Source organism: Garra rufa, chromosome 2 (assembly GCF_049309525.1).
Source record: "Garra rufa chromosome 2, GarRuf1.0, whole genome shotgun sequence".
Taxonomy (NCBI): Eukaryota; Metazoa; Chordata; class Actinopteri; order Cypriniformes; family Cyprinidae; genus Garra; species Garra rufa.
The window spans coordinates 21,580,381-21,606,647 of record NC_133362.1 but is presented as its reverse complement, the minus strand read 5'-3'; the positions used below and the strand labels follow the sequence as shown (position 1 = coordinate 21,606,647).

Here is a 26,267-nt window from a genome sequence, read left to right as displayed (position 1 = left end):
TCGGATGGGAGTGGAATTTGTTTTGGTAGATCCATGATGAGACAAGAGACATGCTGAGCATTTTTTTCACTCAAATCTTCCCATGATCAGCCTTTTCGGTATTTGCCAAGTCTTATTTATGTACATATACCAGATGAAGGATCTTTACAGTAAACATCAAAATTCATCCTGTTTGCATTGTAAATGCACACTCCAGATCTAATCTATTTCTAATCTAATCAAATGTGCGATTCATCCATGAATATGTTTTCATCTTATGTATCGTATCATAAAAAAAAGCAGGCATACACTATGAGATGTAGGTTAGACTGCAAGCACATATAGAGTTTTTTCGCGATGCATGATCAATCGGCCATATTGGTGGCACCGAACGTAAACAATACCACCAAACCAAACCAAACAAAACTTGAATATTTTGCTAATTATTGCTGCTGAAAATGGTCATGTTTTGGCCTCAGTCGGGCCAAGAAAAAACATTTTGAGTACTATAGACTGCCAGAACTTTTAGCAAATCAAGGAGAAGAGTGAAAAAAACTAAGTGTCTTATGTCGTTGGAATCCTTGGTTCATACTGGACAAAACGCATGCCTCAAATTAGATTGTGAGGCTGGTGAAACACTCAGGTATTTTGGAGTTTTTGCAAAACCTACTTTTGCCAGCTAGTTCTAGGTTTTTCGCCTGATCGGAACCAAACCAGGAGAGCGAATATCAATAATTACTAAAAAAATTGAACTTTTGACTCACCTTTGCAAATAGGTGCCAAAACGTTTGAAAGGGGCAGGGCTGCTTTTAGTAAAATGCCTATAACTCCTGAACGAAATGAGATGCCTTCGCCAAACTCAGAACATTTATGTAAGAGCTCAATCTGAGGTTGCAGGACAAAAACCATGGAACTTGGCCACTTAGTGGTGCTATAAGAGGGAAAAAACATAAAAATGGCTATACCTAAGCAACCATTTGTCCTATCAACATGAAAATCACTGTGCACGGTCTTGGTCCAAAGTGCCACAAGCGTCTATAAGGACATTTGCGTGTCTCAAAAAAACATGATGGGCAGATAGAGTTTGAATGCCCATTAGACATGGCTAGCGGTCAGAACGGTTTTTCGCACATACACACGATATCCATATCATATGAAAGAACGACTCATTCTGGACAACTTTGCTTCTAAAAACCACTGCTGTCAATCAAACCATTTGTTAAATGATTGAGAAGATGTAAACAACCTACCGTTGTGAACTAGTCCTAGGTTTTTGGCTCAATCTGGAAAAAAAACACTGCAGTGCCATTCTCTGGACTCTTTAGGCCAATAACTATCAACAAAAAAGGTCGAAATTTACCATTTGACAAGCTATAATGGGATCATTTAGAAAAGAAGCCTGTCCAAATTTACCCTAAAGAAAAGCCAAAAGAAAAATTCAAAACCTAACAAAACCTGGCGAGCACATGTGACAGGTGATTCTAAATAAGCGTGCAAAGTTTTAAAGAGATTGGACCACAGCTGGCGCTATAACAGTCATAAACATTACAAACCATAATATTTCTATTGTAAATTACTTGTATTTGCAAAAAAAGGCTTGCTACATGATGTCTTTTTTCATATGTGCTTAAATGTCTTAAAGCTCTTAATCCCGGTAATTGCTGCTTGCAGCTATATTTAATACTGCACTTACATATCTTTACCACCTATTAACTAGTTTGTCAAACTATTGCACCTTTTCCTGCTTACTAAGTCCTTCTCTATATGATTTAGCAACTTCCACACATTTTTCTGTTTAGACAGCATAAATTAGCAGAACAACGTATTCAGTAGTGCATTATCCGTGCAATACATGCTGTTGTTAACATCCGAGTATTGCCAATATGGCTGCGCATCTGGGTAACAATCATGACGTAAATGCAAACCCTCTATAGAGTTTACATTTCATAGCGTAATCTATTAAAATGCATTCAGAATTCCCCCAAAAATCAAGATTAGGGAAATATGCCCTAAATGACTTTTATGTCTTTTATATTTATATCATCTGATATAGTTAAAATCACACACAAAGAGTGACGTCTTCCTTCAAATATCAGCATGATTGCAAATCTGATACTGATTTGATGAACAGGTAAAACATGAAGTTAATATGAGACTTACATTTTAGACACAAGTTCCTGTTTTTGCTCCATTTCATCAATGAAAATGATTTCAAACAAAGCCACAGCAGAACTGTTTTGCATCTTTGAGCAACACATGATTGTGTTTTGTTACTGAATCAATCAGCTGTTGGAACAGATCGATTGAAAGAATGACTCAGTGAATCATTCATGCATTTTATCTACAAAATTCCAGAAAATATTGTGGATTTACTTCTCTGCTGATGTTACTTAGGTCATAAAGACTATTGGATAATGTTAACAATATTAAAACGGTCATTATTCAGATATCTTTTAGCAAACTTGGCCCTACAGAGTTGACCCTACTTTTCACATTTCAACAATTCTTGATGTATAAAACCCATCCAAGTGTTGTTTTCCCGTATTGTTGAGCATGTTTGTAGAATATTCTTATTTCATGAAAGTAAAATTAGTTGTGAATAGCAAATAACCTTGACTTTAAAGCTTTTTAGGTATTTATTTGCTAAAAGTAAAAAGGAAATGTATCATATTCAGGATTTGAAGCTTCAAACACTGGTGTGATACAGAAGAAGAGAACTGAGTACACTACTTCCAGTATATTGTTATTTCTTAGAGCAGTGTTATTCTCCTAACCTTTCCACACAACTGTCTCTCCCCGATGGCACACTGCACAGAATGTTTTTCATCCTGTGAACTTTACACACTTAAATGTTAAAGGTTTACAACCAGAACATTTTCTAAAGGTGTAGCGTTGTTCAGAGATGAACAGCAGAATCCACTCAAATCTCCCTCAAACGCACACTGGTGAGCTCAGTGCCATGAGTAAGGTCACATCCACTCTGCATCCTTTGACGCCCGCTGAGACAGCTTCTAAGTGAGCGTGTTTTTCTCTCTAACATATGCTGCTTAGCAGCCGTCAGAGGGTCTACAGCATCGCCCGAGGGGTCTCAAAGGTCAGGCAGCCAGCTTTGTCGACCACCAACGCAGCACCTCCAGCTAGAGATTTGTGAACCTCTTCACTTTTATTATTAGCACCACTGGAGCATATGCATTTGCCCAGTTGAGCTGAGTGTTCCTGAAAGGTTAAGGGTGGAAAAAAAAAAGAAAACCTGCCCTCTGGCTGAACACACTTTATAATTTCAGAGTATGGCATTTCTTTTTTTCTTTTTTTGGAAAAGGTCTACATGAGACAAAGATCTAAAAAGCCGGTGTGTGTAGGCATTTTTCTCATACTTTAAAAATATTTCAGTATAAATAGTGCATAAAAACACTATTTAATCTTATTTTCTTCTAGGAAAAAAACATAGGAATTTCACTATGCAGTAAAATGACTCTGTAAATGTTTATTATTATTTTTTGGTTTGTGTTTCTTTAAGATTCTTTCCAAGTGGTTGTGAGGGGAAATGGATTTTTGCATGCCAGAAACATCAATCAGGTTCTGTGCAGCTTCAGAGTGAATGACACAGCAACACTGAGTAAGTAACATTATTTTACAAAAGAAAAATTTTAATATAGCATTCTTCTTTAAGCTCTATGAAAACACAAAGATAATGTAAGCAACATTCCTTTATTATGTTTTAGCAATAACCCTGAGAGTAGGTCTAAATAATCATCTTAATTCTTTTTCATTCAATTCATTTTTCAGACGAAAAACCTGTCAGTGTTGAAGATACGCTTCTTCTTTGCCCCGCACCAATCATACATGAGCCTGGAAAGTAGGTGCTATTCATTCTGCCACTTTATATCTTAATGCATTGGTACCCTTGAAAAATTAGGGTCAATGTCATCTACAATTATTCTTATCAGTCAGTCTCCACGTATCCTAACACATCGAGACAACAGGCATGTGGTGTAAAAAGCCCAAGATGAGCATATAATTAGCCTCTCTGAGAGATTAGTCACCATGGGTTTGACCTGCGTGAAAAGTTTTCAGTGAGTGTGCATGTTAGCCCAGGGCTCTGGTGGTTTTCTGGGCTGAGAGAGAAAAGAACAGACAGTGAAATACAGAGCCGCTTGTATCCACATCAGCCAGAGCAGAGCCCCAGAGACTCACTACCGGTTACTTTCCAGGCCTTCTACAACAAATGAGCTGCTGCTGGCGGCTCATTTCCCTGCAAGCCCTCTGAATAATTATGTGTACCGCCGGCTGTAGACACCTTGAGGATTTCATCTGTCTTGTTCTTGTCAGGAAGATTCTTTGAGATGCCAATGAAGGAGCCTCTCCAGGCACCTTAAGCAAAACAGGGCTGTTCTTCTACTCTTGGTCAGCCTACATCACTACGCACTGTATTGTGTGCCATTTGCTAATGTGACACAAAAACAGCTGGTGTTGATATCAATATTCAGCACTTTTACATTCATTCAAAACTTATGTGATTGATTTAAGTGTTCTTAAATCTCGGCTGTTTTCAAGGCCGTGGGGAGCTTGGGCAAAGGTATGAGGCGGCATGACTTGGAGAATCTGTCTACTACGGTGAGTATGGTGGTACTACCTCTTGAGTTGGGTAAGTTGGTGACAAAGTCGATAGCGATGTGGGACCATGGACGTTGTGGTATGGGCAAAGGTTGGAGCAGTCCAGCAGGGAGTTGGCGAGATGGTTTGCAGGTATTACAGGTAGTGCAACTTTTGAGTGAATCCTGAGTGTCCTGATTCATGGTAGGCCACCAGAACTGATTTTGGAGAAGATGGAGCATAGCAGTGATACCTGGGTGCCCAGAGCTGAGCGAGGAGTGGACATAGTGTAGTACTTGCTTGCGTAGTGGTTCAGGAACGTAGGTAAGTTGTGGCGGACAGTCAGGTGGAGGTGGTTGTTGAGTATTGGCCAGGTTAATTTCTGTAATGATATTCCATTGGACGGGTGCGATAAGCAGGTTCTCTGGGAGGATGGTTTCTTCGGTGGTAGGTTGTGACACAGATTCTGACATGCGGGACAGAGAGTCGGGCTTGGTGTTCTTACTTCCAGGTCGATAAGTCACGGTGAAGTTGAAACGAGCAAAGAAGAGAGCCCATCTTGCCTGTCTTGGGTTTAGACATTTGACGGAACGGAGGTACTCGAGGTTCTTGTGGTCGGTTATTACTGAAAATGGATGTTGAGCGCCCTCTAGCCAGTGACGCCACTCCTCCATTGCCGCTTTCATGGCCAGTAGTTCCCTATTTCCCACATCGTAATTACATTCGGCTGGCGAGAGTTTGCGAGAATAATAGGCGCATGGGAACATCTTGGCGAGTGAACCGTGGCGTTGGGATAATACTGCCCCTATGCCTGCACTGGAAGCGTCGACCTCCACGATGAAGAGTAAAGATGGATCCGGGTGATGAAGAATGGGAGCTGTTGTGAAACGTGACTTAAGATCAGCAAAGGCCTGGATGGCTGCAGGAGTCCACGTAAGGTGTGAGGCATTACGTTTGGTCATGGCCGTCAAGGGAGCCGCAATAATACTATATCCTCGGATGAATCGGCGGTAGAAATTAGCAAAACCCAGAAAACGTTGCAGTTCCTTCAGGGTTTGGGGTTGTGGCCATTGTGTGACTGCTCGAACCTTGGCCTCATCCATAGAGACGCCTTCATGGCTGATAATGTAGCCCAGGAACGAAATGGAAGTCTGGTGAAATTCACACTTCTCAGCCTTAGTGTAGAGTTGGTGCTGGATGAGTCGTTGAAGAACTGCTCTGACATGGAGAATGTGATCTTGGAAGGAGCTTGAATAGATAAGGATGTCGCCAATGTACACAATCACCCAGCGGTCATATCTCTGAAAACGTCATTGATGAACGATTGAAACACAGATGGACTGTTGGCAAAACCGAAGGGCATGACGCAGTACTCGTAGTGGCCCGTAGAGGTAGAGAAAGCAGTCTTCCATTCGTCTCCCTCTTGGATTCGGATGAGATTGTAAGCAGATTGTAGATCTAATTTAGTGAAGTATTTGGCCTGGCGTAATTTGCTCTAGGGCTGCTGGGACTAGTGGAAGAGGGTACCTGAATTTGATTGTGATGTCGTTGAGGCCGCGATAGTCTATGCAGGGTCTGAGGGAACCGTCCTTCTTTTTAACGAAGAAGAAGCCCGCTGATGCAAGAGAAGTAGATGGCCTGATGAAGCCCTTAGAAATCTCCTCCTTGATATATGTCTTCATCGCCTCTGACTCGGGTTGGGATGGGGGAAAATCCTGCCCCGGGGTGGTGAACTTCCTGGAATTAGCTCAATGGCGCAATCGCTAGGTCGGTGTGGTGGAAGTTGGGATGCTCTGCACTTACTGAAGGCGATGGCAAGATCGTGGTATTCGGCCGGTATGCCTAAGACAGTGCTGGAGGATTCTGCACAGGTAATGGTGTTAACTGGAATGGTAGGTTCTGTGGACATGCAATGGTCATGGCAGCTTGGACTCCACTGTTGAATCTCAGCCAGGGAAGTCCAAGGATAAGCGGGTGGTTGGGTGAGTGGATGACGTAGAACCGGATAGTTTCAGTGTGTTGGGAACCGATCTGCATGGTAACCTCCTCGGTGAGGGCGGTGATCTTTCCCCCTCCGACAGGCCGGCCATCTAGCGCCTCAACTTCCAAATAAGATGTGCTAGGGGTTAGAGTGAGTTGATGTTTCTCAGCAAAGTCATAAGACAGAAAATTTCCTGCAGCTCCAGGGTCAATCAGTGCTTCCACCTCTACAGACCTCTGATTTAGAGTTAAACATACTGGTATCTTGACACAAGAAGTAGAATAAAAATGTAGAGAACTCACCGCCTTGTGGCCAGTAGAGCCGGGTCGGATGGGGCAGGAGGACCTGAAGTGACCCGATTTCCCACAATACAGGCAGAGATGGCGTTCTCGTTCCTCAGGAGTGAAACGGGTGAATCCGAGTTGCATGGGTTCGGAGAATGAGGCAGAGGACAGTCCTGAAGTGTGGCTGGGAATGTTGTGGTGTGAAGATCGTCGGGACCGTATCAGGTTATCAATGTGGATGGCCAGTTCAATGAAAGCCGTTAGACTCTTTCTGTCGTCGCGGCATGCCAGCTCAGATTGGAGTTCAATGCTTAAACCACGGGCGAAATAGCAGCTTTAACGTATCCTCCACCCATGTAGCTTGTGCAGCTAGGGTACGAAATGTTAATGCAAATTCAGCTGCGGTTTGGTTACCCTGCGACAAGGCTAATAACTGCTCGCCGGCACTCATTCCTCCCTCAGGGTGGTCGAATACCTCCCGAAAACGCTGGAGGAAATAGTCAAACGTAGGAAATATGGACCCATTGGCCCACCATACAGCTGTAGCCCAGTCCAAAGCTTTGCCGGTAAGCAGTGAATATACAAAAGCGATCTTGCTAGAGTCGGTGGGATATAGAGCGGGTTGCTGGTTAACAAAGATGGAGCATTGCAACAGGAATCCTTTACACTTAGTTGGGCTGCCATTAAATTTCTCTGGAAATGCTAAGCGTGGACTCACTGGCATCGGAGAGCATGAGAGAGGGCTTACCGGTGTAGGATTGGGTGCAACAGCGGGTTGAGAGATCGTAAGGCCTTGTAGCGTCCTTACCAATTGCTCCGTTAGCGTGGTTAGCTGAACTAGTTGATGTTGATGGATCGTTAGCTGGTTAGCTTGTGCTGAGAGCTCGGAGGAAAGCTGCACGATTGCTGCTGGATCCTGAGGAGGCGAAGTTTTCTGTGACGATGAGTCAGAGGCAGGCGGATCCATTTGCAGCACGTTTATTGACATTAAGAGTCATACAAACAAACAATACACAACAATCGTAATCCGGGTCAGGCAGAATGGTCGGGGCGGGCGGCTGGAATCAAAGTCCGATAAACAGGCAGAATGGTCGGGGCTGGTGGCTAGAGTCATACACGAGGAAACAGTCCAATCGATAACAAGGAAAACAACACAAGGAAAAACGCTCAGAGTTGATCACCGTGGCAAACCAAAACTTTGCGAGGAACAGACAGGAAGACGGCCATTAAAAAGGAAGTGGGTAATGAGCTATAGGTGAGGGGTCAATCCTAGGCATAGGGCACATGGGAAATGGAGTCCGAATTGACAGGTTAGTACTCGGGTGGAGGCTCCCTCTGATGGTGAGGGAGAGACATTGCGGGAGGCTCACTCGTAACAGTTCCTGTGATCAAAACTACATTTTCAGCATCATTACTCCAGTCTTCAGTGTCACATGGTGCTTCAGAAATAATTCTAATTATTACAGAAACTGATACTTTTATCATAATATCAGAAACAATTTTTAATAGTTTATATAGTTTTTAGTTAACAATGAAAATATTTAGTTGGTATAGAAAGGGAGAGTCGTGTATTGGTAAGATGAGGTTAATTTTGCAATGACATTTCTGGATACCATCATGTGGTATTACAGTCTAATTTAGTGATTATTGAATTATATTAGTGCCTAGGTCTCTCAACAGTCAGCCAGATGTCATATGTATTCATATAAAGGAAAAACGGAGATGAAAAATTCCATCATAATCCAGCTACAAGAGGGGTGGAATTATTCAAGCTAATTAGAGTCAGTGGAGAGTCACTTGAAATTAAAAATGCCATCCTGTTATCCAAACTTTGATGTTGCAGTGTCATAAGACCAACCATTATAGGGATAGTTCACCCAAAACATTAAAATTCTGTCATTAATTGCTCACCCTTATGTTGTTCCAAACAACGATTTGGAACAACATGAGGGTGAATAAATATTGAGGGGTGAGAAAAGGCAATATCAGGCCAAAGTCTGCTGTCTCCTCCTCCTCGGTATCCACATCTTGTGAGACGAAGCTGTCAGTGCTGTCACCTAAACGCGTGGTGACTGAGTGGCCTCCTGAAGATGTGCTCAAAAAGAGCCAGCCGTTTCCTGATTGATGGAAAATGAGATGGATCTGTCACTGGAACCCCCCTCCACCCAACCCCCTGTTATCCTGTTGTGCCCCCTTTCAGCCCATCCCCCATTCTGCCAATAGTGTGGCACTGGAAGGGGTGTGCAGGACCGACAGAGAGGAGACGGGGCAATACCCCTTCAGTAACTTATTTTCAGCTCTGTCTTCTCCCCCACCAAAGCAGAAGAAGAGGGGTTGCCTAAATCAAGAAAGCTGAGACTTTTTCCGGCATAGCAGCGCTCTGAATGCCCATGGTAGAGCCAAAGATGGCAGCAGGTCTGGTGTTAGGAGAAAATACACTTTTGAGAAAGTTGTCAGGGGGGAAATGGACATGGCATTGTCAGTTTTGATGTCCATAAGTCTATATCTGCATAGACTCAGTCACATGACAAAACTCGGCTTTTTCATTTCTTTCTCATCAGAAGATTTTAAAATATGTTTTACTGAAAATCTTATCAATTTTAAATATCATAAATCTAATCAGAATTCCTGTCTAATCCGTTTTTCCAGTTCCTTTTGACGCATTGTTTGCATTTTGGGATATGAAAACAACCTTTTCTTTTGCTTATCAGTCAAGTTCCTGTGCCTACATGCTTTTAGCCTGCTGGTCTCTGAGGGCCTTATTGTTATCCATCAAAGAGGAATGCATTGGAAGTCATTCAGACAGCTGTGGGAAACACACATTAACCACTCACTTTTTTTAAATCTTTGCTCCAGATCACAAATTTGAACAAGAAAATGCTGATCCTAATGGCTTTAATAATAACATTACAGGCTCACACATGTCCATCTGAGGAATGCAATGAACATGCCTTTTTCAGCAGGTGTGATTGAAGTGTTTGTGTGTGTGTGTTACAGGGTGATATATCTGCAGGTTAGCATGAATGAGGGTTTGTCCTACATCACAAGCTCAGTGCACATCTCTACTACTGAATGTGTAAGTACATATTTGTTCCTTTGTCAAAACCACTTCTGCCTGTAAAAACATGAACGGTGGATTGGTGTGATAGTGATTCAGCCTCTCTAATGTCTACTTGACGTTGTTTGCTGTCTACTACTGTTTTGTTATTTTTCCTTTTCTCTTACTCTTTCTTTTTCTCCTATGAGGTCTCCTCTGCTTTCTTTCATCAGAGGAGTCTGGTTTTGTCATGTAAGTTCAAATTAGAAGTGAAAAGATCAGTTCGATTGCTTGAAGCAACCATTTGCCCTCTTCTTCATTCTCCTTACTTGTTCATTTGTGTTATGCCAGCAAATACTAATGAAGATGTATGTGTGTGTCTCTGTGTGCAGTATGATGGGACCATCCTGCTCATCTCATTACTGGCTGTTTTCCTGTTGCTGGGTCTGGTGCTGATGTGGTGGTTTTGGCCTCTGTGCTGTACAGTGGTACGTCTTAAAGGTTGAAGCTGTACACATACATATACATAACATATACAGTGGGCCCAAAACGAATTTGGGCAATTAAACATTTCATTATTCAACCAAAAGCTTTGAAAAGTGTAACAACAACAACAACAACAACAATAATAATTGTTATTATTATAATGATTGTTATTATTTATAAATCATGCATTTATTTGTGTTATTCACACACTCACACAATAATTAAACAATATTGGTATAATAATAATAATAATAATAATAATAATGTTGTTATAAATCATTTTTATTTGTGCTATTTACACACTCAATGCTTTAACAATGTCAGCATAACAATAATAAGAATTATTATTTTTTATTATCGTTATCATACACAAATAAACAAGGAATCAACTGTCAGTACATTATTATTATTATTATTACTATAATTATTAATATTTTTATTATTATTTATACATCATGCATTTATTTGTTATTTACACAATATACCAATAATTTAACAATATTGGTATAATAATAATAGTAATAATAATGTTGTTGGTGTTATTTTTGTATTTGGTTCAGTGTGTGTGAAAAACACAAATAAACACAAAACAAACAATTTAATATAATAATATTAATAATGTTATTGTTGTTTTTGTAGTTGTTATAAATCATGTTTATTCGTCATTTCACACAATGATTTAACAATATCCGTATAACAATAATAATAATTATTATTATTATTATTATTTTTATTATAAAATAAAAAAGAGGATGAAACAATGTCAGTACATTATATTATTATTATTATTATTATTATTATTATTAATTACTCATAAATCATGCATTTATTTGTGTGATTCACACTCTCAATGACTTAACAATGCCAGTATAATAATAATAATTATTATTATTATTTTTATTATTATTATATAATTATTTAACAATGTCAGTATAATAATAATAATTAGCATTATTAGCATTATTATTATAAAATTATTTAACAATGTCAGTATAATAATAATAAGCATTATTATAATTACTACTATTAATATTATCAAACAGATAAACAAGGATTAAACAATATCAGTACATTATCATAATTATTATTTAAAAAATCATGCATTTATTTGTGTGATCATTGATTCATGTGTTTATTCATGTGTTTATTTGTGTCATTTCACACAATGATTTAACAATGTTTGTATAATAATAATAATAATTGTTATTATTATAAAAAATAAACAAGGATGAAACAATGTCAGTACATTATTATTATTATTATTATTATTATTATTAATTACTCATAAATAATGCATTTATTTGTGTGATTCACACTCTCAATGACTTAACATTGCCATAATAATAATAATAATAATAATAATAATGTAAATCATGTGTTTATTTGGTTATTCACACACTAAACCAATAATTTAACAATATAATAATAATATTAATTAATTAATCATTTTATTATTATTATTACCATCAAACAAATAAACAAGGATTAAAAAATGTTAGTACATTCTTATTCTTATTCTTATTTAAAAATAATAATAATGCATTTATTTTGCTTTCACTCGCTTAATGATTTAACAATGTCAGTATAATAATAATCATTATTATTAGTAGTACTATCATACACAAAAAAACAAGGATTAACATTATTATTTATAGATCATGCATTTGTGTTATTCACACACTCAATAATTTAACAATATATGTATAATGATAGTAATAACTAATAATTATAATTATAATAATAATAAATTTGTTGTTGATGTTTATGTAGTGGTTATGAATCATGTTTATTTTTGTCATTCACACACTCAATTTACCAATGTCAGTATAATAATAATAGTGCTTTATGCAATATAATGCTTTGATACTTTAATACTTTATACTGTACTGTTTATAGTACTACTATTTATACTGTACTGCTCTTAGCCTAGATTACATTCTTTCAATTTTTCTTTCAGGTCATCAAGGAAGTGCCTCCACCCCCTCCCCCTGAGCCTGTGAGTCCAACTCCCTGTAACCTCATTTTGTGCCTATTTGTGTATGTGTGTGTTTAGGCACAACCATATACCAAATGAACCATGGAAATTTAGAGCCGATATGAATTGGGAAAAACAGATTGCAAATGATAAAACGAATAACTCTCATAAGCTGAATCCAGCATGCCCCAGAAATGGCATCATTCCTTGTAAACCACATTCCCTAATGCTGCCAATATCAGCTGCTAGCTATGAGTGCAACTGCTTTGCAAAACTGTCACCATTTAAGGGCATTTTTCTATGCCACGGCCGTGTAAATAAAGACAAGTGAGCAGTGAAAGTGGACACAGCGGGGACCACAGGCTCAACCGTAGGATGACTGAATAGCAAAATTGAGGGAAAAGCGTTCATAATGATCCTCTTGTGTTTGCTTTGTTCTCAGAGGTCAAAGGCAAGCAGTCACTGAGGCTGATGGGAAATAAAAGAGCTTTGTGGAAATGGCTTTAGAGTGTGCATCTGTGCTTCTTAACACTGAGAGCGCAAACAAGGCGCTCTGTCTCTAAAGCTTCCCTTTGATTTGGAGACACAATGCGGTCGCTACTTTCGCGGCTAACATTATTTGACCGTGTCTTTGTGGTTATTCTATCGGTGTCAACTAATGGGTTGAGTATGCTAATAACAGAAAAGAGTGTTGTTTTCAACATGACTTTAAAGTATAGTCATTTTATGCTAATTATTAAAGTTTCGTGTGCTCAGCAGGAGTCTGATGATGAAGATGGCATGCCCAAAAAGAAATGGCCTACAGTAGATGCATCCTACTATGGAGGAAGAGGAGTCGGTGGAATCAAAAGAATGGAGGTGATGCATGTTCTTGTACACAGTGTGTGTGTTTCGGCTTTATATAGGGTGTCTTGATCATAGGTTAACACAGGCTACGGGGGGATGAAGACCACACAAGACGAGTGATGTTATGAACCCTCAAGGCACTAGAACACATCACTGTGACCTTAAATGCTCCCTGTCTGCCTGGTGCCAAAACTAGATCATGTGACAGCATAGGACATGCTGACGCCTGTAGATTTACTCCTGTAATTTGCAAAGGTAGCTATATTGGACATGTGCATTATTGTTCTTTGTAAAATACAGACCTTTGTCACAGTTACAGTGCCTATTACTTGTTAGGTGCACTACTTAAAGGTATAGTGCACCCAAAAAATGAAAATTCTGTCAATAATTAATCACCCTCATGTTGTTCCAAACTCATAAGACCTTTGTTCATCTTCAAGCTTTCTGACCCTGCATAGATGCATAGACCTGCATTACGGTCTTACGGGTTTGGAATGCCTCGAGGGTGAGTAATTAATGACGGAATTTTCATTTTTTGGAGAACTATCCCTTTAAAGGCACTATGCAAGCTTACTAACACAGCTTTTTAATATTGTTTTCATGTGGGATCTACCGTTTTTTCCATTTCCATTTATAAGTGGACTGTGTTCCTTTGGTCTTAAGGTGCGATGGGGGAACAAGGGCTCCACGGAGGAAGGGGCTAAACTGGAGATGCCAAAGAATGCTGTTGTGAAAATGCCTGAAGACGAATATGAGCCTTATGAACCCAAACTCAGAAAACCATATGGACGCAGATCTGCCCATCATCGAAAGTGGTACAGTCCTATTAAGGTATATGAGTTTTTTTTCCCCCATAGAATTGAATTTGAAATGATCTGATTTAGCTAAATTAGCTCTAAAATTTCAGTTAGATGTAGTAAGAAAACAGACTTTAAGATTTTAACTGAACAGTTCTATGTGTCATAGGGGAAACTAGATGCTTTGTGGGCCCTTTTTCGTCGAGGATATGACCAAGTGTCACTTATGAGACCTCAGCCCGGAGATCAGGTATGATCACGAGTACATTCAAGATACAGATATACCACCAATAAATACAGATATACAGACCTCCTTAGAATAGAGACCTGATACATAATTTTGCTTGAATATTATGAATAATATTTCCATTTTTCATAGTGACTTTATCTTATTGATTCTTTGAATAAGCTGCTATTTTGAATGACTGAATCTACCTCCAGTTTGTTATTCTGTAATTGAAAGTTCAAGTATTGAAGTTTATTTATTTATTTTAATTCTTGTTTCTTTAATTCTTGTATTTTCTAGTGATTTTACACTACCAGTCAAAAGTTTTTGAACAGAAGGATTTTAAATATTTAAAAAAAAAAAAAATCTCTTCACTAAGCATGCATTTATTTTATCCAAAGTACAGCAAAAACAGTAAAATGTTGAAATATTTTTACAATTTAAAATAATTGTTTGCTATTTGAATAGGTTTTAAAATGTAATTTATTTCTGTGATTTCAAAGCTGAATTTATAGCATCATTACTCTAGTCACATGATCCTTCAGAAATCATTCTAATCTGATTTGCTGCTCAAAAACATGTTGAAGAACAGCATTTATCTGAAATAGAATATCTTTTGTAACATTATAAATGTCTTTATCATCACTTTTAATCAATTTAAAGCATCCTTGGTAAATAAAAGTATTATTTTCTATCAGTTCTTTCCTAAAAAACAAACAACAAAAAATTTTTTTTTATTAAAGATGCATTAAAATAATTAAAAGTAGCAGGAAAGACATTTACAGTGTTACAAAAAATGCCAAATGATTTTGATTTGTTAACCTCTGTATTCAACAGCAGCACTGATTTTAACATTGATAATAATCAACATTGAATTCCGAAGGATCATGTGACACTGGAGTAATGGCTGCTGAAAATTCAGATTTGCCATCACAGAAATAAATTACAAATTTATAAAATATTACAAATACAAAGTTTTTTTTTTTTAAATTGTAATAATATTTAATAATATTACTGCTCTTATTATATTACTGTTAAATACATGCAGCAATGCTAAGCGTAAGAGACTTCTTTCAAAAATATGATTAAATCACTGAACATTTAATCCAAAATTAATGGGTTCTGTATAAAGCTGTGCTTACTGGGTGCAGCCATAGAAGGAAAGTGAAGCAGTTCTCTTGTTTTTGGAACACAGCTGTTGTGACATTCCCATCCTTTCTAAGCATGCTCAGTAGCCGGGACAGGAAATAGCAGTCTAATTACACTACTTTTAATTCCTCCTCACATGGAGCAGTGGCGTGTCCGAGCACAGTCTCTCATTCTCTTGTGCCTTTTGTAAGAGACGTCCCTCAGTGTCTGAGCCCTGCTCTCTGCACCCTGCATTATTCCATCAGCACAAGCTGTGTCATGGCAACACATCTGTGTGCCTATGAAAGGCATCTTTCATGTGGGCCGCAGTGTTGTGGACTGTACAGTATGATCCCATTGACACGGGCAGGCTCTAGCTCCGTTCCCACTGTAGATTGACTGATCTGATTTACTTTGGGTTTTATTCTTCATGCTCCATAATGGACCGCTTGTCTGAGGGACTGCCAGTGTCCAGCTGCTCAATGTATTTGGCATGAGCTTTAGAAGGTGCTGGTGAAGGCAGCAGACTCTGTAAAGGACAGGGTTTGGGTGGAAACAGCTGTGCTATTCAGGGAGATTCGGGGTGTAGTTGTGTGTTTCATGCCCACCTGCAGCACAATGCCTAGACAGCAGACACAAACAACTCACTGTGCCCAAACAAGACCTCTGCCCAGCTACAGACGGCCTAATCTCTATATTAGTCCCATCTTTCTTTTTATAACTCGTCTTGCTTTGCATTTCCTAGCTGTGACTGATTCACTGTCTCCTCCATCTCTGTATCCTCTTTGTCTTTTCCTCTGTTTCTGGTCCTACCAAAGAGCCTCTTATGTATATGGTTCTGGTCTTGTAGAGTTTAAAGATGGACTGCAACAAAACAGACTATCATTATATGGCTTGCCAAGCAGCACTGTATTGCAATTCGTCAAACACGTTGATAAAGTGTTTGTTTGTAACTAGTTCTTTCTCCTTTTATAACACAAATTTGCATACTTTAAGGATTAGTTCACTACTGAATTAATGTTTCCTGATAATTTAGTCATCCCCATGTCATCCAAGATGTTCACGTCTTTCTATCTTCTGTTGCAAAGAAATTAAGGTTTTGAGAAAAACATTCCAGGATTTTTTTCTCCATATAGTGGACTTCAATGGGACCCAACAAGTTGAAAGGTCCAAATTGCATTTTTAATGCAGTTTAAAGGGCTGTACATGATTCCAGCGAAGGAATAAGGGTCTTATCTAGTGACACAATGTCAATTTCTAAAAAAAAAAAAATTCTATACATGTTAACCACAAATGATTGTCTTGCACTAGCTCTGCAATGCGCGTCCACGACTTCACGGATTGCGTAATCATTGTTGGAAAAGTCATGCATGATTGGTTCTTCTGTGTACTTTAGTTCAAAACGGTAAGGTAGGGCGAAAAAGTGGACGTTCACTTTATAAAGTTCTGTAGTTCTCTGTCTACATAATGTGTGACCTTTCCAATGTGACTATGTAATGCGTGAGGTCAAGCTAGTGCAAGATGATCATTTGTGGTTAAAAAAATATATAAGTTCCCTGGATAAGAGTCTTACTTCTCGGCTGGGGTCATGTAGAGCCCTTTAAAGCTGCTTTGAAACTGCAATTTGGACCTTCAATCCATTGATGCCCGTTGAAGTCCACAATATGGAGAAAAATGCTGGAATGATTTCCTCAAAAACTGAAGAAAGACAGACATGAACATCTTGGATGACATGGGGGTGAGTAAATTATCAGGGCATTTTAATTCTGGAGTAAACTAATCCTTCAATTGTTGGTCCTTTTTAAAAAAAAAAAAAAAAATTAAAGATTGGTAAAAAAAACAAAACAAGTTACCATAGTTAACTCTAAAATAACAGTTACAGTAATATGGTGGTCCTTTGGAATTAGCCACTACTTTAAAACCACTAAAAAAAGTATAAATAAAGATGACAGATTGTGGAAAAAAAATGTGGTCACATATTAATAGTTCATTGTGATTACACTGTAAAAAAACTAAAGCATTCTAGAAGAAACTACATTTACCATGGTAACATTTTGTAATGGCAATGCCAACAGCAAAGCAAAAAACAGGTTTTTAACATCTTTTCAAATGTATTAAAAATTAAAAACTGAAATAATTCCATTGCATAAGTATTCGTACTCTTACCTGGAACACTTAAAATTTAGCTCAGGAGCATTCATGTCACACTTCGAGTGAAGTTAACCTGTAGCAAATTCATTTGATTTATTATGATTTGGAAAGCACATCTTAAAAAAAAAAGGTCTAACCTCTGAAAATGCATATCAGAGCAAAAACTAAGCCCTGAAGTAAAAAAAAAATGCCTGTAGAGATCAGAGACAGGATTTTATCAAGCCACACATCTGGGGAAGAGTTCAGAAACAATTCTGCTGTATTGAAGGTTCACAGAAGCACGTCGTCTACGCTACCCTTAATAGTAGAAATTGGAAACAACACAACTGTTTCTAAGGCTTCTGGCCAAACTGAGCAATTGATGGAGAAGGACCTTGGCTAGAGTGGTGACTAAAAAACCTGATGGTTACTCTAGTTGAGCTCCATGATCAAATATGGAGATGGGAGAAAATACGGGAGGACAAACATCACTCCAACATTTCACCAATCAGGGCTTTATGGTGGTTTGGCAAGACTCAGTCCTCTCCTCAGTGAAGACACATGAAAACACATTCGGAATTTGCAAAAAAAAAAGCACCTAAAGGACCAGGACAAGATTCTGTGGTCTGAATGCCAAGCATCATGTTTGAAGGAAACCAGGCACTGCTCATCACCTGCAGAGTACCATCTCAAAATTAAAGTGTGCTGTGGGGCTGTTTTTTAGCACTAAAGACTGAGGGACCCGTCAGAGTAGAAGAAAAGCTCAATGCACCTTAATAAAAACCCGGTCCAGAGCATTCTGAACCTCAGACTGGGCAGAAGGTTCACCTTCCAATAGGACAATGAACCTAAGCACACAGCAAGAGTGGCTAATAGACAACACTGTGAATGTCCTTAAGTGGCCCAGCAAGAGCCTGGGCATGAACCCAATCAAACATTTCTGGAGAAACCTAAAAATGTCTGCAAGACCCCAAATCTTGTTGAATCATACCCAAAAAGACTTGAGGCTGTAAAGGTGCTTCAGCTAAATGCTAAGTTAAGGGTATGAATACTTATGCAATGTATTTTTTTTTAAATAAATTTACAAAGTTGTGACAGTTCTGTTTTTGCTTTGTCGTTATGGTGCATGCAGTGTAGATCGATGTGGAAAACAGTAAGGCAGAAACAACATAAAACGTGGAAAAAAAAATTTAAGTGGTATGAATACTTTCGCAAGGCACTGTATTTTACACAATGCATCATCAGTAAACATTTGTTGTCTACTAAGTGCCAATCTGTCTCTCCTGACATTTTATTATTTTAGAAATATTGGTGTTATTATATGTGACCCTGGACCACAAAACCAGTCATAAGGTAAAATTTTACAAAACTGAGATATATACACCATATGAAAGCTCAATAAATAAGCTTTCTATTGATGTATGGTTTGTTAGGATAGGACAATATTTGGCCGAGATACATCTATTTGAAAATCTGGAATCTAAGGGTGCAAAAACATCAAAATACTGAGAAAAACACCTTTAAAGTTGTCCAAATTAAGTTCTTAGCAATGCGTATTACTAACCAAAAATTACATTTTGATAAGTTTACAGTGGGAATTTTACAAAAAATCTTAATCTTACATGATCTTTACTTAATTTCCTAATGATTTTTGACATAAAAGAAAAATCAATAATTTTGACCCATACAATGTATTTTTGGCTATTGCTACAAATATACCCCAGCGACTTAAGACTGGTTTTGTGGTCCAGGGTCACATATTATAAATGCAAGTAAGTTGCATTGTGTTGTTCAAGTCACATTGACAACCTTATATTTTGAATGAATGTTAAACATTAACGTATAACCTCAGCTAAGTGTAATGTTGATAACCCTGCATGGGTCAAACTCTTCACCCATAGGCCTCAGTGCACACATTGTGATGCGGAGGTGACAGCCTTGCTTTATTGCTCACATGTAGTTGTTGTGTAAAGAAAGAAGCTCTTGTTGTTGACAGTCTTTGTCTGGCCAGTTTACAAGCTTCACCTCCAGTGCTCAGTATCTTCCCCCTCACGTCTGAGTGCCATCTACATGTCACACAAAGAAACTCTGTGGAATAGAGAGTGTTTTTGTTTTGTTTTTCCTAATGACCCACAGAGATGTAAAAGTTGTGACTAGAAAGACTCTGGTTAACAGAAGGAAGTGGCTTTTTAACATAATTTATGAGTCAAGGTGAATGGCATGCTCCTCTAATTGTTCTCAGGGATTCCACTCTCTGAGTCTCCGTTAGAGTCTAACCCTCATGTAACCAACACTTGGTGGTCTGATTTAACAGCTTATTTAACAGAAAGCCCCATAACGTGACATGGGGCCCATTGGCCTGAGTTTTATTGTGATGGGCTATTGTCAGGTTGGTGGGGGGTGGCGGCGATTGATTCACGTCTGTCTGGCTGTGGGGCAAAACCATCATTTTGCCAGTCGTGTGCAGCGAAAAGGACAATTTGGCGAGCAGCACAGCAACAGGCCTGCACAAGGGTGAGCATATGGGCCGAATGAGAATGGAGACTCATGAATACTGTGCAGATGTGGGTGGAGGGAGTGGGGAAGGAGAAATCTGTCCATATGGTGTTTCAACTGCTGTGGATGGCCCCCAGCAGGCTACAAGATCCTACAGGCTTTATATCAGGGGTCTCAAACTCAAATTACCTGGGGGACACTAGCAAGGTGGTATGTTCTACCAAGGGCCCTTTGAACAGTTGTTTTAAAGAACAACCATTAAAGCTGTTTACTGTTATAAAATAAGTTTTCTTCTGTCAAAGGGTGCCACACTTGCTTTTTTAATGCATGCTGGCTTGTTTACGGTAATAAGTATAATAATAATAAATATATTATTTTAATGTTCATTACATATTACGTATATTTTTTGAAGAGAAAAAAATATGGCCAGCAAGATGTATTTTAAGGTAAACTGAGTCTTTTTATGTTCACGTAAGGATTTTTGACACATACCCCAGTTTTAACGACTGAACCTTTCTGTACATCTGTTTCATATTTATTTAGATCACTCCTGCATAGTTTCTGAATTGATGCCACCGTTATTACTATAACACAATAAAAAGTCATATCCTATCCTACTTTCAGTCCTCTAAGATCCTTGAACAAAAGGAGGGAATCTCTCCTGTGACAATTTAGCTAGTGGCCTTTAAACTGTCCATCTGTTTGTCTGATAAGTGCTCAAACAGCGTGGCAGAGACTGACTCCCCCCTTAACCGCTCTCCTTTCCACTCGAGTGAAAGTAATTTAAATGGAGTTCAGCAAGATCAGAGTAGGACACATATTAGTTCACGCTGTGCTTTTTTTGTTGAAGGTGATGGTAACAATTGCTGTGGAGGTTCTAGAGATTGATTAGCCATGGCTGCCATGCTAGCTCATTTTTGACTGTTCATTTTTTATTTATGATCTATTTTTTAAATAAATTAGTATCATACTTAATATTAACATCATATACATTACCATTCAAAAGTTTGAGGTTAGTATTTTTATTTTATTTTAAGAAATAAATATTTTTATTTTATAATTTTATTTTATTTTATATTTTATTATTTTATTTTATTTTAAGAAATGAATACTCTTATTCAGCAAAGGAACTCTTTGAGGTTTGTATTTTTTAATTTAATTTTATTATTTTATTTTATTATCAGAAATAAATGGTCTTATTCAGCAAAGGAACTCTTTGAGGTTTGAGGTTGGTATTTTTATTTTATATTATATTATTTTATTTTATGAGAAATAAATACTCTTATTAACAAAGGATAAGAGTTTCGGAGGTTTGAGGTATTTTATTTTTAAGAAATGAATACTGTTATTCAGCAAAGGAACTCTTTGAGGTTTGAGGTTTTTTTTTTAAGAAATAAATTCTCTTATTTAACAAAGGATAAGAATATTTGAGGTTTGAGGTATTTTATTTAAGAAATGCATTTTGGCAAAGGACCTCTTTGAGGTTTTAGGTCAGTATTTTTTTTTTAAGAAATTAATACTCTTATTCAGCAAAGAAAGTCTTGAACAAAAAATTCAAAAGAAAAGCATTAATTTAAAAAAATATATATTTTGTAAAATTGTAAATGTCTTTACTTTCACTTTCGATCAAAGAAACCTGAAAAATTTGTCATGGTTTGTCAACACAATTTTCAACATTGATAATATGAATATGAAATGTTGTTGTTGTTGTTGTTTTGAGCACAAAATAAGCATATTAGATTTATATATTAGATTTCTGAAGGATCATTTGACACTGAAGAATTGTAATGTTTTACTGTATTATTTGATGAAATAAATACAGCCTTGGTGGGCAGGAGAATTCCTGTGATTAAAGATTGTTTATCACTTCAATTTGTAAATGTTTTATTTTTTGGTAGCCAAGTATACTGTGTTTGACAGAAAAAGACTGAGAGCTTTGGCTCCATTCAAGCACTTGCATATGAATACATTACTTTTATTAAGCCCTGACAAAAGTGGGTGTTGTAGTGGATCCTGAGTCATCCAGAGTTTCATTTTTTGCACCTAATGAAGCGTAAAGTGCGTTTTGAATGGCTTCGGTCAGTCCGTCCCAAAGTTTGAACCCTCTCTGACGATTCCTCCTGAACGATCAGCCTTAGCTGACAACAATGAATCACTTCATCTTGAAGAATGTAAGTTTCTCTCAGAGACCAGCCCCTTGTTCCAACACCGTTTTCACAAATAGCTATTCTTCCTTAAGCGCAGCGCTGCAACTCTTCAACCCCACCCCCATGATTTTAGGGACAGAATTGCAGTTGACAGCTGAGTTTCTGGATGTCTGAAGTGCTGTGGGTTCATCTCCTGGGCATTTCGAGCGAAAGCTACCAAGAAAAACGCAGCCTAGGATCAGCTGTACCAAGCTTTTGTTTTCGAATCCCACGCATTTCGCAGTGAACTTGTCACCTCTGGGGTTGAAAATACAACCTGTCCATCCATACACAATATGTAAAGAGCATGGGTTATGTTTTATCCCCTGATAGCAATGTAGTTTCAGCTTCGAACTGACAGCGATCCCACCATCTGTCCTGTTTCCACAGGGGCGATGCATCAACTTTACCCGGGTGAAAGCAGAGGAGCCAAGGTCACCGCCACGCAGCAACTGTCCACTTCCACCTCCACCGCCCCCTCCAGACCATCAGCCACTCATGCGACCTCCGCCCAAAAGACCACCATCCCGGGGACCCTCCATCAACCGCTCACCCCCAGGACCTCCACCAGCCCGGGCACCCCCAGGCCCCCGCGGACCCCCTCCTTCACGACCCCCACCCTGCCCTGGGAACAGGCATTGAGAACAATGGAGGGCCCTAAAATCTCTGCCTTTAATTCAAATTTGTCATATTTACCAAAGCCACTGGTTTCCCACAGTTTCAGATTGACGAGTTTGTTTATTTGCAGTGAATGAAATGTGATTTGTTCTTAGTATAAACAGAGGCACTGAAAGAGGGACTGCAGTAATGCATGACATTATAACACATGCAGAACTAATGATTTTTAAGGCACTTAAAACCTTTGAATGTTGACTTTGGGTATTTTTTCGTGTATCAGATTGTGCATGCGTCGGTATGTTAGAGGTGGAGTAAGTATGGTATACATAATGCCCTGTTTTAATTTGTTTCATAATATTAATTAGTCACATCTGTAAAAGGAAAATCCGACGTGTTGTGACTGCAGGGCAGTACAAACCACTAATTTATTTAGCCTTGGGTTCCTGGTAGGCACTTGAATATAAAATGACAGGGTGTTCACCACTGGTACAGGACACCCAGCATGATATTTTATGTAATATATATTGTGTTTTGCTTTTTGGATCATAATAATTAGTCCTATACAGCAAGAAAACGTTAATTTTATAATGATTATCTTCATGGGTTAGACTGTAGGTGTTTTTATGCCTTCCTGAAATGTTTTGTAATTTTTTTATCGCTCTCTCTCTCTCTATTCATATGAGAATAAGTACAATTTGTCCACATTTTATGTAAATGTAGAAAAGCAAGGAATAATAATAAAGTATTCAGTTCTTAAACAGTTGAACTTGAGTTGAACACAAAAGCTTTTTAACAAAGTCAGTCAAGCTTATTAGTTCACTTCCAGAATAGAAAATTTCTGATAATTTACTCACCCCTGTTTCATCCAAGATATTCATGTCTTTCTTTCTTCAGTCGAAAAGAAATTAAGGTTTTTGTTTTTTTAACAAGATTTTTCTCCATATAGTGGACTTAAATGGTGGCCAATGGGTTAAAGGTCCAAATTGCAGTTTCAATGCAGCTTCAAAGGGCTCTACACCCAGCCAAGGATTATCTGTCTTATCTAGTGAAATGAACAGTTGTGTTCTAGAAGAAAATAAAATGTGTATATACTTTTAAACCACAAATGCTCATCTTGCAGTAGCTCTGCAATGCGCATACGCGTCTTCATGCATTGCGTAATCAAATTGAAAAAGTCACTCGTGTTTAGTTCATCTGTGTACTTTGGTTCAAAAATGTACAGTAGGGTGAAAAACTTTGTAAACACTGTCGGTATGTTAAACTGGTGCGCTACGAGCATTTGTGTTTAAAAAGTATATAATTTTTTTTTTTTTGTAGAAAATGATCGTTTTGCTAGATAAGACCCTTATGCCTCAGCTGGGATTGTGTAGAGCTTTTTGAAGCTGCTTTGAAACTGCAGTTTGGACCTTCAACCTATTGGGTATCATTGAAGTTCACAATAGAGGGTTTGCACTTACGTCATAATTTGGTCAGTTAACTGGATGTAGCCATATTGGCGATACTCAGATGTAAACAACAGCATTGATTGCATGGTAAATGTACTACTGAATACGTTCTTCTGATTATGCGCGTGGAAGCTGCTAAATCATGTAGAGGAGGGCTTAGTAACCAGGAAAGGGCACTATAGTTTGACAAACAAAAGTTAATAAGTGGTACAGATACCTACAAGCAGTATTATTAGTTAAGATACTAATTGACGTACGTGGATCGGTACTTCCGCGTACGTCTTACATGCATGATTGAATGAGGTCCAGCTAGTGCAAGACGAGCCTTTGTGGTTAAAAAGTATATACATTTATTTATTTATTTTAAATGACCAATCGTTTTGCTATATAGGACCCTTACTCCTTGGCTGGGATCGTGTAGAGCCCTTTGAAGCTGCACTGAAACTTGAACACATTGGGCACCATTTAAGTCCTCTATATGGAGAAAAATCCTGGGATGTTTTCCTCAAAAATCTTTCTTTTCGACTATAGAAAGAAAGACATGAACATCTAGGAAGACATGGCAGTGAGTAAATTATCAGGAAATGTTTGTTTTGGAAGTGAACTAATCCTTTAAAATGGCATCATCTTTTTCATTGAAGTATTCTGCATGATTGCCGACTGTCTTTGTTGTGTATCATTGTTCGGTTTTTGTTTATCAGACACATTTTACTCCCCTAGTGTAAAAGTAACAAAACTGCTTATATGATATTAAATCTACATTCAAAAACAACATCCATTGTTTCCTGCCTCCGTTTATCTTAAAGGGATGGTTCGGAGTAGAATTGACTTCATTGCTATGCACTCCGAAGCCCATGTAAATACCCCATCCGAAGTTTTTTTTACCTTAGTCAAACATTTATGGAGATAATAGAGTTTTTCGAATTGCTTGTTACAGGAGTGAATGGTACATGTGATGTATCTTGTAAATTGCACCACTAAACGTGCAAGTAATCTTACCAAACTTGTACAGTAGTGTAAATAGGTTATGTACTCACAAAACGCTGCATCAGAACATTTGTAAGTCCACCATGAGTGTTTTAAAAACACGTTTTAGCGGATCCCTACTAGTCTCAAAAACTACAAATGGCGACACGTCGACTTCACTTTCCTGGTTTTAAAAAAGCACGTAAAAGTCCTCCTAAAAGTTGACATGCACACAGATGTAGTAGGAGGACTTTTACGTGCTTTTTTCAAACCAGGGAAGTGACGTCGACTTGTAGTTTCTGAGACTAGTAGTTCTCGGGTAAAACGTGTTTTTAAAACACTCATGGTGGACTTACAAATGTTCTGATGCAGCATTTTGTGAATACATAACCTATTTACACTACTGTACAAGTTTGGTAAGATTACTTGCACGTTTAGTGGTGCAATTTACAAGACACATCACATGTACCATTCACTCCTGTAACAAGCGATTCGAAAAACTCTAATATCTCCATAAATGTTTGACTAAGGTAAAAAAAACTTCGGATGGGGTATTTAGATGGGCTTCGGAGTGCATAGCAATGAAGTCAATTCTACTCCGAACCATCCCTTTAACTCATGCCTCACAGTTAACCACAGTTAAGGATTTAATACTCAGCAGGAGCTTGATTCACATCATGTAACATGACATGATTCATATGGTCTGATGACTGCAGCTCCTTTGGCTGGATGCACCGAACACTCATGAGAAACATCAGTGTGTTTACTGGCCACAAAACCTGGAGCCCTGTGGCAGCACTGGGGATGTTCCCATTACAGACTCTGACAGCCACACATTATGACTAATATCCCACTCCCTGCTGTGCAGCGACAGCTTGATTGCTCTTGTACCAAAGGAGAGTCATTTAGTGACCACACTTTCACCTGCATCTGTAAAATACAGTCTATATTTCTGATATCAGATTCAAAAAGAATGGTTATAATCTAGTATGTATCTGAATACAGTTGCAATAACGTACTCACAGTTGTGCTCCTGGAGTGAATTTCACGTCATTGACGTCTCTTTGCTGTGAAGTGAAACAGTGCCCTCTGTC

At 38.2% G+C, this 26,267-nt stretch overlaps 1 protein-coding gene across 2 annotated transcripts in view; it reads left to right on the top strand.

Annotated features, from left to right (window-relative positions):
- antxr1d (ANTXR cell adhesion molecule 1d) overlaps nucleotides 1-24,957 on the top strand; it is a 35,678-nt gene extending 10,721 nt beyond the window's left edge. Inside the window, exons 10-18 of one of the 2 annotated variants that reach the window (XM_073834975.1) lie at nucleotides 3,497-3,595; nucleotides 3,766-3,835; nucleotides 9,835-9,913; nucleotides 10,267-10,362; nucleotides 12,318-12,356; nucleotides 13,095-13,193; nucleotides 13,845-14,012; nucleotides 14,148-14,228; nucleotides 22,535-24,957. In XM_073834975.1, coding sequence (XP_073691076.1) covers nucleotides 3,497-3,595; nucleotides 3,766-3,835; nucleotides 9,835-9,913; nucleotides 10,267-10,362; nucleotides 12,318-12,356; nucleotides 13,095-13,193; nucleotides 13,845-14,012; nucleotides 14,148-14,228; nucleotides 22,535-22,786 — 983 coding nt within the window. In that variant the 3' untranslated portion in view covers nucleotides 22,787-24,957. Of the gene's footprint in view, nucleotides 1-3,496; nucleotides 3,596-3,765; nucleotides 3,836-9,834; nucleotides 9,914-10,266; nucleotides 10,363-12,317; nucleotides 12,357-13,091; nucleotides 13,194-13,844; nucleotides 14,013-14,147; nucleotides 14,229-22,534 lie in introns of both variants that reach the window. The other variant, XM_073834974.1, reaches the window with a different exon arrangement.
- The last annotated feature ends 1,310 nt before the right edge of the window (nucleotides 24,958-26,267 follow it).